The 19924-nt window shown below is 51.9% G+C and overlaps 1 protein-coding gene across 1 annotated transcript in view; it reads right to left on the reverse strand.

The window, feature by feature from the left end:
• Positions 1-7590: 7590 nt before the first annotated feature.
• The window catches only part of EFCAB6 (EF-hand calcium binding domain 6), a 217357-nt gene continuing 205023 nt past the window's right edge, over positions 7591-19924 (reverse strand). Inside the window, exons 26-30 of the mRNA XM_008702910.2 lie at positions 18775-19005; positions 16266-16434; positions 13983-14167; positions 10153-10302; positions 7591-7751 (exon numbers count right to left, since the gene is read on the reverse strand). Of these exons, the coding sequence (XP_008701132.2) occupies positions 7629-7751; positions 10153-10302; positions 13983-14167; positions 16266-16434; positions 18775-19005 (858 nt within the window). The 3' untranslated portion in view covers positions 7591-7628. The remainder of the gene's footprint in view (positions 7752-10152; positions 10303-13982; positions 14168-16265; positions 16435-18774; positions 19006-19924) is intronic.

The raw sequence follows: 19924 nt of genomic DNA on the forward strand, positions 1-19924 counted from the left end.
TTGACTGTTTTAAATTTGCTTACAGTCAAATGACTCTCTGTAGTGTGCAGCTCTAAGGGTTTTCAGAAATGCAGAGTCATGTATCCACCACCCCAGTACCATAGGGAACAGTTCCGTCACTTGAAAAATTCCTCTTCTTTGACCCTTTTAAGTCATACTGTTTTCCAAAATGTCTGTATGTTTTTACAATCCCACCGGCATTGAATGAGTATTCCTCTTGGTTCACATCTTCATCAGAATTTGTTATTGTTCAATTTTAAAAAATTTAGCCATTTGAGTAGGCGTGTCTTGTTTTTCATTGTGGTTTTAATTTCCATTTCCCTAATGACTCCTGGTGTTGAATATCTTTTTATATGCTTATTTGCCATTCATATATATTCTTTTGTGAAGTGTCTGTTCAGATTTTTTGTCCTCTTCCTTAAAAACGTTTTGTTTTATTTTGTTTTAAATGTTCTTTATGCTCTGGATACAAGTCTTTAATTGAATATGTGATTTCCAAATCTTTTCTTCTAGTCTGTGGGCTGTCTTTTCGTTCTCTTAACAGTCTCTCAGAGTAAAAGTTTCTAATCTTGATAAAGCCCAATGTATCAATTTTTTTCTTTTATGAGTTGTGCTTTTGGTGTGGTACATAAAAACTCATTGTCAGGCCAGAAGTCATGCAGATTTTCTCTGATGTTTTCTTCTAGAAGGTTTATAGTTTTATGTTTCACATTTAGGTCTTTGATGCATTTTAAGTTAATTTAGGTATAAGGTGTGAGGTTTGTATAAGTTTCATGTTTTTATGTATGGATGCTATTTCTCCACTGAATTGTCTTTATACATTTGTCAAAAATCAGTTGACTATATTTGTGTGGGTATACTTTTGTGCTCTTTATTTTATTCCATTGATCTATAAGTCTGTCCTTTTGCCGATATCTTACTCTCCTGATTACTGTAACATTATGGGTAAATCTTGAAATTGGATAGTGGGAGTTGTCCAATTTTGTTCTTTTTCAGAATTGTTTTGGCTATTCTAGTTCCTTTACCTTTCCATGTACATTTTTCAATGAACTTGTTGACATATAAAATAGATCTTGCTGAGATTTTGATTGAGATTACATAGGATTTATAATCAGACTGGAGAGAAGTGATACTGAGCTTCACAATTCATGAAAAACATTTCTCTCTCCATTTGTTTAGATCTTTGCTTTCTTTCATCTATGTTATGCAGTTTTTATCATACAGATCCTGTACACATTTTGTTAGATTCCTATCTAAGTACTTCATTGGGGTGTATCGTAAGCAGTATTGTTTTTTGCGTTTTACATTGCAGTTGTTCACTGTGAGTACGTAGGCACACGATTAACGTTTGTGCGATGACTTTGTAACTCGCTTAGCTTAGTTAGCCTTTTTGGTGAGTTCTTTGGAATTTCCTATTAGATAATCATGTCACCTGCAAATAGAGACAATTTTATTTCTTCCTTTCCATTTTTATTTTTCCTTTTAATTTTTCTTGTCGTATTGCACTGACTAGGAGTTTCAATATGATGTTGAGTAAGTGATGAGAGAAGACATCCTTACCTTGTTCTTGTTCTTAGGGGAAGACATTAAATCTCTCATCATTTACTGCAATGTTAGCTGTAGTTTTTGTAATGTCTTTTTTCAGTTAAAGAAATTCCCTTCTGCTCCTAGTTTGCTAAGAGTTTTTTTTTTTTTTTTTTTTTTTTTTTAAGGAATCAATGCTGAATTTTGTCAAAAATCTTTTTCTGCATCTATGGAGATGATCATGTGTTCAACAGTGTGGATCTCTTCGAGAGTTTATCCTCTTGAGAGTTAATTGAACTTCTTGGATACATAGACTTATGTTTTTCTTCAAGTTTGGGAGGTTTTTGGCTATTATTTCTCCGAATATTCTTTCTTCCCCCCTTACTCTCCTCTCCGTCTGGGACTTACATTGTGTGTATGTTGGTATGCTTGATGATACTCCGCAGGTTTCTGAGGCTCTGTTCATTTTTCTTCTTTATTTTTTCTTTTTGTTCTTCAGACTGGATGATCTCAATTTACTTATCTTCAAGTTCAATGATTCTTTCTTGTGCATACTCAAATCTGCTGTTAAGCTCCTCTAGTGAATTTTTAATTTCAGTTTAAGCGTTCAAACTCCAGAATTTTTATTTGGTTCTTTTTAATACTTTCAATCTCATTATTTAATACTTTTAATATTCTCAATCTGGTGAGATATTATTCTCATGATATGGGTTCCTTTAGCTATTTGAATATATTTTAAATAGCCAACTTTAAATAGCCAGCTTTTGTCTACTAAATCCAACATCTGGGCTTCCTCAGGGAGAATTTTTATTGATTACCTTCTCCCCTGTGTATGGGCCATACTTTCTTCTTCTCCTTCTCCTTCTTCTTCTTCTTTTCCCCCTCCTCCTCCTCCTCCCCCTCCTTCTTCTTCCTCTTCTTCTTCTTTTTTTTTAAGATTTTGCTTATTTATGAGAGAGAGAGAGAGAGAGAGAGAGAGAGATAGTAGTGAGAGGAACAGAGAGAGAGAGAGGGACAAGAAGACTCCACGCTGAGCACCAAGCCTGACACAGGGCTTGATCTCAGGACCCTGAGATCATGACCTGAGCTGAAACCAAGGGTTGGATGCTCAACCAACTGAGCCACCCAGGTGCCCCCTTTCTTATTTCATGTTTTGTAATTTGTTGTTAAACACCGGACATTTTAAATAATGTGGCAACTTTAGAAATAAGATTCTCCCCCCTCCAAATGTTTGTTGTTATTGTTGCTTGTTGTAGTTATTGTTTGTTTAGTTCCTTTTCTGAACAAATTCTGTAAAGTCTATATTGTTTGTCCTATGTGGTCAATGAAGTCTCTCAGTGGTCAGCTAATGATTGGACAGAGAATTCCTTAAATACTTGGAACCAATAAACTTCCCAGTCTTTGCTGATGAGCTGTGCATGTTAAGTCATGTCTTCAACACTGAGCCAGGTAGTTGAAACTCTGCCTTAGTTCTTATTTCCTGCTAGTGCAGAGCCTTAAGGTCAGTCAAAGGTGAGAGCTTAGGGCCTTCTCATATCTTTTCTGAGCATGCACACATCCCTGGGCATGTGCCAACCTTAGGCACATACATGGACTTCTAGATTCTCAGGAAATCTTGGGAACTTTTCAAAGTCTCTATGAACATCTTATTTCCCAACTCTTCTTTTAAGCTCTCTTAAATTGCTTGGCCCTACTGCTATCCACTACCTCAAGCAGCCACAAAGTTAAAATACTTGCTTGTAATTGTTTTTGACAAATGTACCCTCTGTACTCTGGGGAAAAGACTTTTTGTATCTGAGCAATCTCTGAGTCAGTTCAAATACAGACAGTCTTGCAAATGGGGTCCTCCAGGGAATCACTAAGCAGGTCAAATATGACAATTTTTTGGGAGTGAGGCTTTGAAAGTGCTCCAGCTCTATTCTACTTCTTTTGGTGACTGCCACTGTGCAGTGGGACTGCAGACTGTTATTTTTCAAAGCTATCGTGGAGCTGGAGAGTGGTTCTTTGGACTAGAACAAGTTGAAATGTCACAAAGCTTGCTTTTTTCCCCCCTAAAATTCAGCTGCTTTTCTTGAATAAAAGCTCCGTGGGTCCTGTATAAACATTTGGTTAATTTCTAGAATTTGGAAAAAGTTGATTCTGACAATTTTTGCCCCTCATGCAGATGTACTGCTGGCTTAGCGTGTATTTCTGCCTCTCCCCCCAGGACCAGAGCCTTTTATTTTCATGTTCTGTTCCCTCACCTGCACTGGGTTCCAATTAGTGCCCTCCGGCTACAGCTTTGTCATCCTTCTGCATATTACCATTCTTGCTCCCTCTGAAAGATGGGAGATACGTTCTGGCAGAGTTTCAGCAGTGGCTGCTGCTCTTTTCTTCCAGCCAGCACCACTGGGGAAACAGGAGGGGGGAAGCTTTCTCTGGATTCTCCCTGACCTCTGTGAGCTCCTGGTGGGGTTCCTGAAGGACGCAGACACTGCTATGCCAACAGCCCCCAGAGCGTTCACATTCTCAGGCTAGCATTTAGCAATTTGTTAGAATTTTCCAGCTGAATCCTCTGGCTTATATGATGTTTGGGGGTGACTATTCTAGGTAAGTAAATGCTTGGATCTGCTGCTCCCTGCAGTCACCTGTCTCCCCCCAGCTTTGGTGAGTTGTTTGAGGTGGACTCCATTCTTAGATGGATTTAAGAAAGTCATTAATTTGCATTTGTCCTGTCATACAGGTGGGAGTGATGCTCTTTCTAGCTCTCTGCTTCCAAGAAGCCAAAAACCACAGGCGTGTCTCAAGTCTCTGCTGTGTCATGCTTGCTAACCAATAGCTCATTGGCCAAAACAAGTCACATGGCTGAGTTTGGATTCAAGGAGTGGGGAAAAGGATATCACCTCCTCAGAGACAGGAACTCCAAGATCAGATGCAAGGGGCATGGACACGTGAACATGAGATGAATGGGGCCATTTGTTCTGATATGAGGCGCTCCATTGGCGGTGGAGAGATGCAGATTTGAACCTTTTAATATGATGGGATTCGGAGGGGATGTTGCACTCAGCGGACTGTGGCTCAGGGAAGGCTGCCCCAAGCTGAAGACACCTGCTGATTGGGATACAGGGTCCAGGAAAGAGGAGGAGGGGATGGCAGCCCCATCTTTAGGTAGTACCAGGCCTCTCAGCCTCCTGGCTTTGACTCTGAGGGCTCTGCAGCACACCCCTCCCTCAACCCCTTGCTGAAATCCTGTCCTGAGGTCCAGCTCCAGGCTTTGAACTTAGGGCACGGGCTCTTTGGGTTCCCATAGACCAAGGGCTTCCCCCACCAGAGCCCTGACCCTCCTCTCTTTTGACTGCTTGTGATCTACTGTCTTGGGAGATCTAGGGGGCAAGTCTGTGTTTGAATCTGGGGCCAGGCACAGAATGGGCTGGCTGGCTGGTTGGAGCCATGGAAGGATGGTTCCAGGAGGAAGGCAGAGAGGGGTTCTATAACTTCATTTTGCTGATACAGAAATAGAGGCTCAGTCCAGAGGGGTAAGTTGCACAAGGGCCAGGGGATGAGCACAGAGGAGCTGGACATCTCAACCCTCAGTCCAGCACTGTTCTCCTGACTCAGGCTTGAAGGTCCAGGCATCAGGAAGGTGGCTGGCCTATGTCTTCTGGGGTTAAGGGAGGGGTTGGCTAATAGCCCACTCACCTGCAACCCTCAGCTTGGAAGCTCTGCTAACTCCCAAGAAAGGCTGCCTCTGCCAAGCCCAGGGACAAGGCACTCTGGCTGGAGAAGGAGAAGAGATGTGGGCACTTCCTGGTGCCAAGCTCTGTGCTAGCTCTTTCCACATTCGGCTCTCCCAATGTCCTCTGAGTTGGGATTGAGCCCCATTTACAGATGTGGAAACCGAGGCTCAGATGGGGCAAGTGACTTGGCTGGGTTTCATGGTAGAGCTGGAATTTGAATACAGTCTCACTAACACTAAAGCTACCCTGAAAATACTGTGTGCTTGCCTCACCTCGGCCAGTCGTGACCACACACTGAGTTCTGTTTCATGTCAGGATGAGCTATTTGCCTCTTGAAGCCCCTTCTTGACCTGGAGGCTCTCCAAACCCCTCAATGATAGACCCAAAGGCCACTGAACAGCACGAGACTAAATGTCTAACTCAGCCTTGGGTGTCAGGAAGGCTTTCCACAAGACGTGGCTCTGAGATGAGAGCTGAAGGACATGCCAGCATTTCCTAAGGAGCAGGTGGGACGGACAGCAGGTGCAGAGTGTGAGGATGGGCGGGGGCCTCCTCGGGCAGGGCTGAGGGCACACGGTGGGGGCAGGGCTGAGGGCACATGGGGGGGCAGGGACACAGGCACGTGGGCAGGGCATCCACTCGCCCCTCACGCCTAAGAGCTGCTGCTGAAGCCAAGGGTATCCCTACTCCACGGCACCCACTTGGGGTCAGTAGGAGCCATGGTCCCCTCTCTCCTGCTCCCTGCACTCAGGCTGCCTGAGCAAACCTTCCCCTGCAGCGGGCGTCTTCCTCCCCTGAGCTTCCTCTGGACCCCCAGGTTCTCTGGGATCTTGGGGCCCCCAGCCCTGCCCTGGCCAGAGCCCCTCAGCCTCATCCTTGATGTCCCCTTGCCAGGCTGGGGAGTCTGACCAAAAGGCAGGGACAAGGAGCCGCCTCGTCACCCCCCGGGGCCACCCACTGCTGCCTGTGCTTCCCACAGGGCTTCCCTCCCTGCCTCGGCATTAGCCTGGTGTTGCCATCTCTACAATGGGGGTGGGAACTCCCCCTTGCCAGGTGGTCTACAGAGTGCCCACAGGACAGTTAGCTCTGGCCCCCACTTCCTGAGAACTCAGTGAAGACCGCAGGAAAGGGGGAGAGAATCCAAGGCCAGTGTCAGGCCCCCGTGAAGCCGCCCTCCTGGAGGCTGGGACCTCCCTCGGAAGAAGACGAAGCCCTGTGTGTTATTAAGGCACCGAGTGCCGACAAGCCGGCTTAGGTCGATTTCAGAGGAAAATCACATGCGGTGAAGCTGAGAGAAGACGCCACACCCCAGATTCCAACCTGGGGAGCAGGGGCTACCTGAGGCCGAGCTGGAGCCAAGGGGCACCCCAGGCGGAGGTGGCCTCCTCCTGGCTTGAAGCTGATGTGGCAGCCCCCTGGTGCGCCCACCCCTCTCAGCCTGGGGTCCGGTCTGAACTGAGGCTGGAACCCAGGACACAGGGAGACGAAGGTGACTGTAAGACATCTTCACGGAAAGAGAGGGCCTGTTGTGGCCGAGGCTGCTCTTCCCACACCTCACGCGCTTTGGAGCCTATGTGGGCCCCGCGTAGGGGTGGGAGGGGCCTTGGCCCAGGGGCTTCAGCGCTGCTTCTCCTCTGGAGCCACCTGGGGTGGGGTGATAATGGGGGCTCCTTGCTCTCACTCCTCCCTGACAGCCCGTGGCCACACAACTTAGGGGCAGCTCTCCCGACTGCCTCTCCCTACTTCCTTCCAGAACCTTCCAGAAGGCAGCAAACTCTATGTCTCCCTTCCATTTGCTTCACAAAAGGTGGCAAGGATCGCAGGGATTTAAAAGTCCTCTGAGCTTGTCAGACCCTGTCATGTCCGAGGAAGGGTCCCTCCCCAGACGATCACTGATGCGTGCCTCCGGTCAGCCGCCAGCTGGGCTGGAACGAGGCCTGACTTAGACGTGGGCTGGTGCCTGTGTCTCTAGGGGCAGAGAGGCAGCCGTGCGGACAAGTCCAACAGAGGCACAGATCTCATCCAGGAGGGAGGAAGGCCTTCTGTGTCGCCAGGCTCTTAAAATAAAACCTCCAGAAATCCCAAGATTTTAAGTATTTTATCATCGGTGGTTCTTTTGAAACCTTAAGAATCATTCCTGCAAAGACTAACAGTTTTATTTGCTCTGACCGAGTGAACGGTCTTGTGGCTCGGGGGGCCCCAAGCCGCCCGCGGGGGCACCGCTCGTGTCGGAGCCACCAGGAAAGACACAGAGCTGGCTGTGTTTCTGGAGACACGCTGAACGTTCACGACCCTCCCCCACCCCCACCCCGATTCTATGATTTTGTTAGTCTGGGGGACAGCCCCGCGGTCCCCGTCGGTCCGCGCCAGGTGCGCCACAGCCGTCACCTACTGGAGGAAGGCCCGGAGGAAGTCGTTGTAGGAGATTTTGGAAGACAGCGTCTTGTCGTAGTACTCCAGGATGTGGAAGAACTCCTCCTCCGAGAGGTTGATGCTGTACTGTCTCAGGACCTGCCGGACAGAGCCCCGCCGCTCTCGGAGCCGCTCAAGGAGGCTGGCTGCCAGGCCGGGCCAGGGGTGCACCTGCCTCTCCTCCGCCAAGCCGGACATCCCACCTCCGAGGCTGCGCCCAGCGGCCCTCTCCCCCCACCTCACATCCCCGTCCCTCTCTCTCCCTCTCCCCTGACATCCCTCCCTCCCTCCTGCCACCTCTCTCCTCTGCCCTCAGCCCCCCAAGGGCCAGAGCATGTGCCATGGGTGTGAAACCAGAGACCCTTCCAGGCCAATGGAAGCCGCTGGTTCTCCCCACCTGCCCTCCCGGAACAGGAGGTTAATAATCGCCGGCTCCCCGCAGGGTCGTGAGGCTGGTCAACACGTTCAGACAAGGGGGATGGACAGAAAGGACAGGGCTAGGAGGGTGACCTGGCCACAGGGCCTTGACGAGGTGGGGCCTCAGCGTGCAGCCCACCTGGGGGAACGGCAGAGCGCTGGGTGGGGTTGACCGGACAGAAATAGAGCTGGTGGCAGAGCTGGCTGTCTACCCGACAGTGACTGCCTCTTCCTCCTCAGTGAGCGGACACCCGGTCTTTACCCGGCTGCTGTGTGTCCAGCTAAAAGACAACCCTTGTCAGCCTCTCTTGGAGCTAGGCTTGTTCTAGGCAGTTGAACCTAAGTGAGAATGTGATGGGGGCCTCTGGAAAGCCTCGTCTAAAGAAAAAGCACCTGCCCCTTCTCCTCTCCTCTTTTTCTTTTTTGCTGCTGGGAATATGGAAGTGATGCCGGGGCCCCAGCAGCTACCGTAGACCATGAGGCCACCTCGGGGAAGGAAGCCAGTGCTGAGGATAGTAGAGCGAGAACAACCGGGTCCCCAGTAACTGTCCAGCACCGCGCCAGCTCTGGCCTCCTACCCCGGGGGCCTCTTTTATGTGACAGAGAAACAGACTTCCACCACGTTTAAGCTGCTGAGTCCCCCGTTACATGTAGCTGAGACAGAGCCTAATAGATGGGTTCCCTCATAAGTAAATGCAAAGATTAAGTTACGGATTTCCTATCTAAACTTCGTGTTATAATTTGTTTCTCACAGGAGACTAGAATGCGGGGCTGGAAGAGCCCAAGGTTCCTCTGGCAGCAGGACGACAGGCCCGGCCAAGGAAGCTGAGCCTGGGTGTCCCCGGCACCCAGCTGGTCTCTGACTCTGGCTCTGTTGAGGCCACGTCTGTCTTTCGAGTACTCCCCTCCCTCTGCCACACACCCTGGATTCCTGGGATGCAGAAAGGACCCCACTTCCTCCCCCTCTTGGCCTGGAGACAGGAGAACCCTGGGCTGAGAGTTGACTTGAGCCCAAAGTAAAGTCAAACAGTGTGAGCTGGAAAGCCACTTGGGGGCCCCTGAGGGCAGGTGTCCCGGGGGCTGCTGGGATGTCCCCTCCTCCTTCCTGCAGCCCCATCCGCCCACCCACCAGCCACGGCTCATCTTCCCGTCTTGAAAGGAGAGGGCCTCACTTTCTAAATGCGCTCCAGCTGAAGCAGGGATGAACTTCAGGGCTACGCTTTTTGTAAGTGCATTTGGAGGTCACAACATTTTGTCCGTTTGACGTTTTGACTGAGTGTTTTTCCTGACTGCAACATGGGATTTCGAATCTAATGTTTGGACCTCAATTACTTTCTCAGCCTCAGTGGCTGGGCGGGGGAGTGGAGAAAGGGGTAGGGAGCGGGGCCCAGAATCTGCTAAGTCAACGAGTTCTAGGTGATTCGGAAGGTGGGAGTTCGGACTCACCCTTGAGGGCGGCCCATTTCTTTGGTCTGGGAGGGATGTGCCTGCGGTCACTGGCCTGCCCACGGTGAGGGGTGCCCCGCGGACCCTGTGTCCTCAGGGTGCCGCACACACCCGTGGGAGCGTCAGAGGCACCAGTGTGCACGGTGCGGGGAGCACGGCTGGGCCCGCTGCTGCGGGGAGTGGCTGGCACCGCATGGAGGGCAGCTGGGGAGAGAAGGGGGCCACAGGCTCCCAGGAGGCAGTGCTGGCCTCTGCTGGCTGAGGTCCCATAGCTGGGGCCCTGCTTTATTTAGCTCCTGCTCTGGGGGTCTTGCAAGGCGGATGCAGACCCCGGCGCCCCCAAGGAGAACACGGGTCCAGCCTTGCGTGGGGCCCAGCCTGGGCTCCAAGGACCAGTGGCACCTGCTGTGGTGTCCAGAGGGCTCAGGTCGTGTCCCCCCCAGGGTTCTAGAAACCTGGGGTCAGCAGGTGAGGGGCAGGGGATAACCTGGGGGCCCCAAGGAAATGAGGTCCCAGACAGCCACTCACACCTGGGCCTTCCCCAGGGAGGGGAGGGGTCCTCTTTTGAGGTCTGGCCACTGGCATTTGGCCACTGCTCGCCGTTCAGACACGACAGACAGCCAAGAGCTGAGCTTACCTTCCTGAAATCCGCCACGCTTAAAAGCCCTGTCCCGCCCTCATCGTAGGCCTTGAAGGTGCGCCGCATTGGCCTCCAGCAGTGCACAATTTTGGGCTGGATACGCAGTAAAGCTGAATAAAAGGAAGCGGTCTCAGCACCAGATTCTTTCTGGGGAAAAACACATACAAAACCCAGAAGGGGTGAGAACAGAGCTTTTTTTTTTTTTTTTTTTTTTAAAGATTTTATTTATTTATGTGACAGAGAGACAGCCAGCGAGAGAGGGAACACAGCAGGGGGAGTGGGAGAGGAAGAAGCAGGCTCACAGCGGAGGAGCCCGATGCGGGACTCGATCCCGGCACGCCGGGATCACGCCCTGAGCCGAAGGCAGACGCTTAACGACTGAGCCACCCAGGTGCCCAGAACAGAGCTTTTGAATGGGCAGCATGGGGTGGGCAGGCAGCTGTGAGCTCCCCTCGAGGGCCTCAGTCCTATCCTTGCCCCTGCTCATGCCTACTCCGGGCCCCCCTAGCCCACTCCCCTCTAGAACGCGGCCTGCAAGCAGGACTCATAGCAATAATGGCAGACCACCAACCCTGCTCTTCATAAGAAGTCACTTCACCCCCTCCCCCTCCAACCTGGCAGGAAGGTGGCCCCGTTCATCCTCATTTCACAGATTGGGAGATGGGAGGCTCAGGGAAGTGAAGTGACAGGATGAGGACGGATCCCGGCTCTGCCCCTCCCAGGTTATGGAGGAGAGAGAGGGCCAGGGAGAGCTAGCTGGCCGACTGCAAAGTAGTTTGAGGTAGAAGGAGATTTCAGTTTGGGTCTTCTAAGTAGGTTATGATAATGAACAGAGTTTTTAAAACAATCACAAGGTTGTAATTATATCTTGTAATTAGATAGTACACTACACTGTGATTATTTCATTTAGGTGCTGTTAGATTGAAAACAAGATATTTTAGCATGATTTAGCCCTAACGCATGTCTGAATATCACAGAGGTGAACTGTAGGCAATAATGTGTAACACGCTTTGGGAAAGTTTAATTTTAACATGGCATTACCTAAAACAAATTAGTGCAAAGTTAAATTGCTTTCAATTTGTCCATCATTTAGCACCTATGATGGAAACTCACCAGATACCCCATAGCTTCAATTAGCTCCCGATTTTACCCAATCTGCGGGTCTGCACTGGAGCCTGAAAGGATTCTATGCTTCCTGGCTCTTCCCACACCTATGCCTGGCCCGAGGAAGGCTTTTCCCATCCTAGCTCAGGACAACCGACCCAGCCCCATCTGGAAGGCCTCTGCCTCCAGCTCGGGCATGGCCAAAAAGCAGAGTCCCACGTGGCTTCCCCGGAGGGCTATCTCTGCTGCTGGAGGTTGCAGGACGGCCCCCAGGGAACTAGAAAAAGAAATCGTCCTTTCAGCTTCTCTGCGGGGAGACAGCTGGCCGGAGCACCTCACTTGTGTGGTGGGGGCCTTGGCAGCCCGCAGGAGGGATGGGACTGGAACACGGACCAGGACCATGCAGGGCAAGCCTTCTGGAGGTGCTGGCCCCACGCTTTTCTAGGAAAGGCCCCTGGGGAGAGGTCTCCTATCATCGCACTCGGGGTAGGGGTGGGGTGGAAGGCAGGACTCTTTCTGAAGCACAGAGTGGCAGCTGTAGTCTGTCTGGGTGTAATAACGTCCTGAGCTGGGGCGGGGGCAGACGGAGCTCTCGGGAATGCTAGGATATCTGCCCAGAGGCGCCGCTTCTGGTGGGGCCATCTTGGAGCACCTGTCACTTCACCGAACACAGTCTCAGGAGCCCAGAAGCCAGCAGTGTGGCCCCTCGGTGTGGACGGGCAGTGCGGTCTCTGCACAGGGGAGGGCTCAGAAGAGGTCACCCTTCGCAGGCCTGAGAACCCAGTGGATCTCCCCCTCATTGACAGGAGGGGAAACTGAGGCCCGGAGAGACAGAGGAAGGCCAGAGCTGGCAGGGGCCTTGCAGGCTGTGTGGGTTCCATTGTTTTCACTCCTGGGTCCCCTGAAGATCTAAGAAGACAGGCTTTTCTCCGCTCACAGAAAAATTGAGCTGGAGAAGCAACTGTCTTTTTTTTTTTTTTTTAAAGATTTTATTTATTTATTCGACAGAGATAGAGACAGCCAGCGAGAGAGGGAACACAAGCAGGGGGAGTGGGAGAGGAGGAAGCAGGCTCCCAGAGGAAGAGCCTGATGTGGGGCTCCATCCCAGAACGGAGGGATCACGCCCCGAGCCAAAGGCAGACGCTTAACGACTGAGCCACCCAGGCGCCCCTCTGATGCAACTCTTGTCTGAAGTAGAAACGACACAAAGTCGAGACCTGATTCTGCACAAAATTACATACAAATTTAGCTGCATAGAAACTTTCTGCACGGGATCAATTGTTTGCTGGGTTGACCTGTCATGACCCTGCCGCTGCGGGGCGTGGTGGGGACTGGCGGGGACCGACTGGGGCCGTCCTGGGGGGTTCTGCCCCGCACCCTGGTCCCTGCGGCCGAGTCCCGAGGTGGCTGCCATCAGCTGTTCGTTGATGACGGAATAGGAGCAGGGAAGTTGTTTCTGTTTTGTTTTGTTCTGCTTCGTGTTTCCGAGGCACTGGAGAAAGGTGAGTCAGTGAAAACACTGCTCGGACTGGGTGTGGGTGAGAATCACAAAACTGACAAACAATTGAGAGATAACTGGAGGACAGCGCCCTCCCACTGCTATCTATGTGTCTTTAGGGTCTCATTCCTCTTCAAGAAAACACAAAGGAAATTATAGACAATGCACTGTGGGTACAGTTTGCACAAGGAAGATAATGAGTCTCCAACCACCAAGCCCCCACCAACCCAGAGGAAAGGGTCTGGCCTGCCTCACACGCTTGATGAACGCACACACACTGACGTTTCCATTAAAAATGTTTCACTTTGCCGTGACCCCCCCACCCAGCTTCGCCTTGTCAGCGAACCCACTGATGACTGCTCCCAGGCGTTGTACACGCAGCCGCACTGCTCCTGTTTGCCAGACAGGTGTCTCCGGGGGCTCGGGGAGGAGTCACGGTCATTCCGAGTCTGCCACTCGCAGGTGTCCGAGAAGCCGAGAGCGAGACTACCGGTCCCCAGTCTTGGGTCTCCAGGCCCTTATGGGGCTCCAGAAGGAGAGAAAATCTCTGAATCATTTCCAAGAACGGAAATTTTGAGCTGTTTGCGATGTTCTCAAAGCCTTTACCTGCGCCTCTTGTCTCCCTGGAGTCCCTGCCCGCTCGCTGCTGTGGGCCCACGGAGCAGACCCTGGGGTCGTGTGCTCCCCCCGGAAGTGCTGGTGTCGTACAGACTTTGACATAATGGAGAAGACGGGACAACAAGGAATCGCTTGACAAGCGTATGCACACACACGTTACACGTATGCACACACACATGACCCAAGCGCGGCACACACACCATACAAGTGCGGGGTACGTGCATACATCATGTGCGTACGTGCACATATCGTGAGTGCGATATACACATGCACATATCACACAGGTACGCTATACACACCTATCATACGTGCCGTATTTATCGCACATGTGATATACAGATCATATCTATCACACACGTGCGATATGCACGTGTATGTATATAGACAAAATCTGAACCAATTTTCATGTTCATGGGGCGGTGGCAGTGAGACTGGGGACATGTGACAGGTGGGTTCTCACTGGCCAGTGGCCCCTCCCAGAGTCTCCGTGTCCACTGTGTCCACCATGTCTATAAAGCCAGATGATCCGCGTTTACGATGAGCTGAGAGAGGTGAGAAGCCCTTTTGAGCCCAGACCCACGCGTTGCCTGAGGCTGAGTGTGCATACCATTTTATGTGCGTTCTGGATTTTCATTCTCTGCATCAGGGACGTTTCCTTCGCTTTCAACAGGAGGACACAGCTCTGAATGAAGTCACAGTAAGCAAACCTCCCGTTGCTCTTTATGTCGTACTTCACGACGAGCTGCTGACGTTCCTCTTTGCTTATGTCCAGATTGAACTTCTCCACGAGAGCTAAAGACAGAAACATTGGTTCAGCTGGTGCTAATTTGTACATTCAATCATTTGTTCATGCCCGCATTCATTCATCTCCTGCCGAGATGCTCTCTCTGCTTCAGGCCCTGGCTGGGTCCCTGCTCACAGGCTCAGGGTGGCTGTGGCTGGACAGACACGGAAGCAGACGGTGAGAAAGGGGTACCCCGCATCCTGCTGGGCCCTCGCTGGCCTGGCACTGGCTTGCTGTCAGGTTTTATGGCGGCTGCCGCTGTGGTCCCAGCAGTAGGGACAGAGCACTGCGGAAGCCGTGCTGAGGAGCAGTGAGGGACAGAGTCGGAGTCGGGGTAGTCCCCACGCAAGGTCGGGAGCTGCCCGAGCAAAGGCTCAGGGTCAGGGCAGAACTGGGGACGCGGGGAGAAGGGGAGGTTCCATGTGCTGCGGTGTGGGCCCAGCAGGCACCCCACGGTGCGGGGGCGGCGGGGGTTCGGACGTGGCTCTCTGACCAAGTATTTCTGAAGTCTCAAGAGTGTGCTAGCCTACAGGAATTTACACATTTTGAGTCTTCGTTTCAATAACGACCTAAAATATATAAAGCCTATTCTGGAATACTTGGACCATCCTTAAGAGACAAGTGTCATGCAATTTCAGGGTCTGAGTGTGGCTTTGGGGTTGGGACCATGTCGCTGCCACGCTGGCACCCCCCCCCCCAAGCTGCATCAGTGGCAAAACACCGGCACTCGCTCCCACTTTGCACCAGCGCTCCTGTTCGATCCTTTACCAGTTAGAAAGCCAAAGCTTCTTGCGAGTGACAGCTCCTAATTGGAAGAGACATAGGATAAGATCTGAGTTTATACTGAATAAACCGAGCCTTCCATTGACCTCAGGAAAGCAACAAAGTGTTGCGGAGTGGAGGACTAGCCTACTTGTCGAGGCTGAGGAGGGAAAGCACGGGAAGTGGATTTTATATAAATGGCACCTTCCAACCGAGCGCAGGCCGGAAGATGCTGCAGCACACTGTGCAAACAGGGGTCCCTCTGCCTTTGCACGGGGGAAACAGCAGAACGTGGTGCCAACCAGGACACGCGCGGCGGGATGGGGCTGGGCTGGGGAGCCTACAGGGGCGGCCCGAGAATGCCTTTGCTGTTCCGACTTGCAGAAGGTCATCGGCAAGGCACAGAACGTAAGAATGACTTCTGAAAATTAGTACGTGTATATATAATTTACAGTGTTGAATTTGGGATGTGCTACTGAAGCCAGACAAGCTGAGCAGGATAATGGATTGGTGGCTTCAGGGGGTTGCTGGGTAAAAATTAAACACGGTGATGGTGATGACAAGACAAGCTAAGGTTCGTCAGTCTCAAAATCAAAAGAATTAACTAAAAGCCAAACGAAAGTCAAACTTGCATTAAAAACAACACTGCTGATTTGGTTTCAGCGAACATGTCATGTTAAATCAATGGAACAATGCTCGATTATTACTGATTTCATCTTTTCTATTTAATTTATAAATGGTTATTTTTTGTAGGGTCTGTTCACTTAGAGAGTTTATACCTTGTTTCGTTTGCACCTTTTTAAGCCGGGATTATCATAAAAGTGATTTATATTAATATTGGAGGTACTCAAGAAAAACAGTTTCCTTAAAAAGGGATCTAAAGATTGGTCAAGAGGAGGGGGACTGACCACAGGGGGTTTCAAGGAAGGCAGTGACAGGTCAGATTCCCTGTAATGGAAAACGCAACCATGAGTGGAGACTAAACCCGGCTGACATCATTTGAACAGCTTATCAAAGCGACACGCGGTCAACACTGGATCAACAGGGCCGAGCGGATGCAGTGGGTGGCCGGCGTGTCCCCGGCCATGGCCTTCCTCCACCTACCTGTCCCACCACCCCGAGCTCTCCACGTCTGCGAACATTTCATGCCGCCCAGAGACCACAACCAAGTCCGTGATTTCTAACGCTGAGAACTCCACGGCTTGCAGACTCGGTCACGCGGGCGTGAACGTGCCCCGTGTCGGGTTGAGGGGCCTTAGGAATTCTTGTCCCGCTAGCCAGCCGGCCATGGGGTGGGGGGGGCATGGACTCGTGCCAGCAGGTGACACTCTTACGAGAACGCACCCAGGAATTCGGCCGTGGTGACCTCGCCCTGCTTGTCCACGTCCTTCTCTTTGCATTCTTTCAGGAGCTCTCGCCAGCAGCCCTGGATTTTCTTCCGGAGCTTGCTCTCTATGGGCTCGCAATTCTGCAAGGGCAGGGGGCCCGGCGCCGAGCCGGCACTAGTGGGGGTCTAGCGAGAAAGGAAAGGAAACTGTCTTGTAATGTGACATTCAAAATGGAAGTAATGATACAAACTTACAGGCCGGGTCCAGGTTTGGGGTTCACAGCGTCACAGGCGGTATTTGCTCACAAAGAAATGACGAGCAAAACAGGTACGGCAATTCTGCCGTTTGATTTTCACTTCCATCAGCGGCCGTATTTGTGCCCAGACACACCAACCGACATTGTTTTGGAGATAAATATAGCCAAGATTCAAGTATAGGGGGATGTTATTTAAATATATTACTGGGGTGTGTGTGTGTGTGGTGTCAATAACATATTTTTCTCCAGAGGAAGAGTCTTATCAGAGAAAGGGAGTCGCTTGTCATTTTCATGGATGTCTAATCCTGCACTCCCTTCTAGAATGTCCGATATTGTGAAATTATATGGACCAAGTATGAGGCTGTTCTTGGTCTTATTGTATCTCCCCCTTAAATACGGGGAAAGCAGCCCAGGCATTCCTGCGAACACGTCCTGTGGTTTACCTACTATAGTACCCGACTCAACTCAATTCCTGCTCTTTCCCCCCAACCCTGAGCCTTCCCCATCTGGGCTGATGTAACACCTTTCTTCCAGGTGCTCAGGCCAAAACCTTAGAAGCCATCCTGGACTCTCTCTCAACCCGACACCTAATCTGGTGGGAAATCCTGTTGGCTTTACCTCAAAGACACATCCAGCATCTGACCTCTGGTCACCGGCTCCCCACTGCCCACCTCGCTCGGAGCCACCAGGCCTCTCCCCTGGGCCACTGCAGCCTCCTCCCCACCTCCTTGCTTCTGCCCACCCCTGCAGCACCCACCCCACCCACAGCTTCTACTCAACGCACAGAATCCACAGGGCTCTCTAAGGAGGCATGCTGCCCATGTCCCTCTTCCGCGTAAACACCTGCAAGGGCTCCATCCCCCTGGAGTGAAAGCCCAAGTCCCCGCAACCCCCACCTCCACCCCCTACCAGCGTGTTTCCTGTGGCTGCCGTAAGGGAGCTACAGACTCAGTGGCTTAAAACAGCACACAGTTATTCTCTTACGGTTCTGGAGGTCAGAAGCCTGAAACGGGTCCCATTGAGCTAAAATCAGGGTGTCAGCAGCACTGAGTTCTTCCTGAGGTTCTAAGGGAGAACCCATTTCTTACCTTTTCCAGCATCTAGAGGCGCCCACACTCCTGAACCTGTGGTCCCCTCCTGCCCCTTCCGAGCCAGCAGCATCAGGTGGGCCCTTCTCAAATGGCGTCCCTACGACACCGACCCTCTGCCTCCGCCTTCCCCGTTTACAGACCCTTGTAGTTGCCTCGGGCCCTCCTGGCCACTTCAGAATAATTCTGGCTTAAGTCAGCTGGTAAGCACTTTAATTCCATCTGCAACCCTGATTCTCCACTGCCATGTGAGGTGACATAGGTCCCGGAGATTAGGACGTGACATCTTTGGGGAACTCCTGACCCCCCTTCCTTCTGCTCTACTCACTATCTTCACCTCGCTCAATAGTTATTGTTCACTGGTTCTTGCCCAACATCCCCAACAAGAACATACACTCCACAAGGGCAGGCACCTTTGTTCATTCTCAGCTCTAGAAAGACCCAGCACATAGCAGGTGTGCAGTAGACGTGTGTTGACTGAATGAACGAGTGAAAACTCCAACCTCTGAGCACTCATCATGCACAAAGCCCAGTGATGGCTGCCCTAAGTACATGGTTGGGATTCTCTCAAGCCCCCCTCCCTGGAGACACCATCATCCCTCCTGCAGATGAGGCAAGAGCCTCAGCAAGGCTGGCCTTTCCTGTACCCCAAGCCGGGCAGCCCAGCCTGGGCGCAGAGCCGCAAAGTTAGACAGGCCTCTTTTTGAAATTGGGTCTCTCCGTGTCTAATGTGAGGATTCTTTTTAGAGCCTCAGTATCTTCAACTGTAAAATGGGTGCAACACTTCACGGCAGGACACACAGTTGGGTCCTTGCACACAATGGCTACCTACCACGGGGCATTTGCTTTCCTGCCCGATGAAACCCCAGCTTGCTGACATCTAGGGTCTTCTACCCCCGCTCCTCTACCCATTTCCTGCCCCAAAGCCTCCTTATTCCTCTTTCCACCCCCCATGCCTCCCTTCCACCCAACCCCTCCCCAACCTTCCTCACACCTCCTCCCTCCCCACTCCAGGCAGGTGAGAGCTAAGGACCCACCTGTGGGCTTCTCTCCTGTGTCCCCACCCCGGGTTCTGCCTGGGCCACCTTCTCAGTCACCTGCCCCTTGGGAACTCTAGGCCCCTCAGGTCCAGTGGGGTTTGGGGCCCCGCTGATGGTAGCATGACCGAGAGGAGGACTCACACAGGGGTGGCTCGGAGGTTTCAACGTGGCCTTCAGGTCGTGAGTGGGCGATGGTGCTGCAGACCCGCTTCCATCCACGACTTCAGAGACACTGCTGCCTCTTTGGGCCTTGACCGAGCTGTCAGCGGTCGGCGGCGTGGCTGCTCTCTCGGAGCTGAACATGCTCAGGAAGTCCAGGTACTTCAGCCTGCCCTTGGCGTTGACCGGCATCTCGCTCCACAGTCTGTCAAACTGGTGAAGAAGCGAAAGTCAGTCCCCAGGGTGAGCGTAAGGGCCCAATGGAGTCTCCCGCGATGCCCCCAACAAGCAGACGGGAGCCCCGAGAAGCAGACGGGAGCTAGGGAAGGCCAGCCCTCACGTGGGCAGGGGTCCGAGGCCCACATCGATAAAAAAAATTGAAAAAGAAAAAAAAAATACCCATTTGGCCTCCGCTCGATGGAAGCCTCCGTAAGTCGAACAGCAAAGACGAGAGGATTATTCATGGCTTCCGTAGGACATTTTTTAATTGAATTGGGCCCTTAGTGAGCAGTTGAAGGCCATTAAATGTTGTGATTAGTCACAGAGCCTGAGCTAAGGACACCTTGGGAGGAAAAGCAAATCAAAGCCCTGGCCCACCTCGGCCCCCCAGGGAAGCCCAGCTGGACTCATTTCTCTTCCTCCCCGGCGCCCGAGTTTTGCCACCAGCCGGCCAGGCGCCACCGCCCTCCGCCGCTGCGCTTACAGCCATGGTGCGTGGCCCCCAAAGGCCAGTGCTGCTTCGCCACCAGCTGGAAAGGGAGGCATCTGGGAAACCGGGAGAGGCTTCTCGCTTTGGGTTGGTCCCATCTGACGTCACAGGGCGCATCTGGACCGCATGGGCACGGATGGAGCAAAGTGACTCCAGCATCCTGCCTGAGCCACTTTTGATGACTGAGGGCTTTCAGGGAGCTAAGAAGAGGGGTAACGTACTTCTGAGTTGGTTTTTAGAGCCCCTCAGAACCGGTGGGGGCCCAGCCTCCAGCACGCACCAAGGGGAGCGGCGTCCCCTCCTTCCGGTGCGCCTTGGCCTTGGCCTGTGCTTCTGGCCTCTGGGGTTTCCCAAAGGAAAATGACAAGAGACTCTACCAACTCTATCTGAGATTCCGGAAATGAAGCACTGAGGGGTGGGGAA

This window comes from Ursus maritimus, unplaced genomic scaffold, assembly GCF_017311325.1.
Source record: "Ursus maritimus isolate PB19 unplaced genomic scaffold, ASM1731132v1 scaffold_21, whole genome shotgun sequence".
Classification (NCBI taxonomy): Eukaryota; Metazoa; Chordata; class Mammalia; order Carnivora; family Ursidae; genus Ursus; species Ursus maritimus.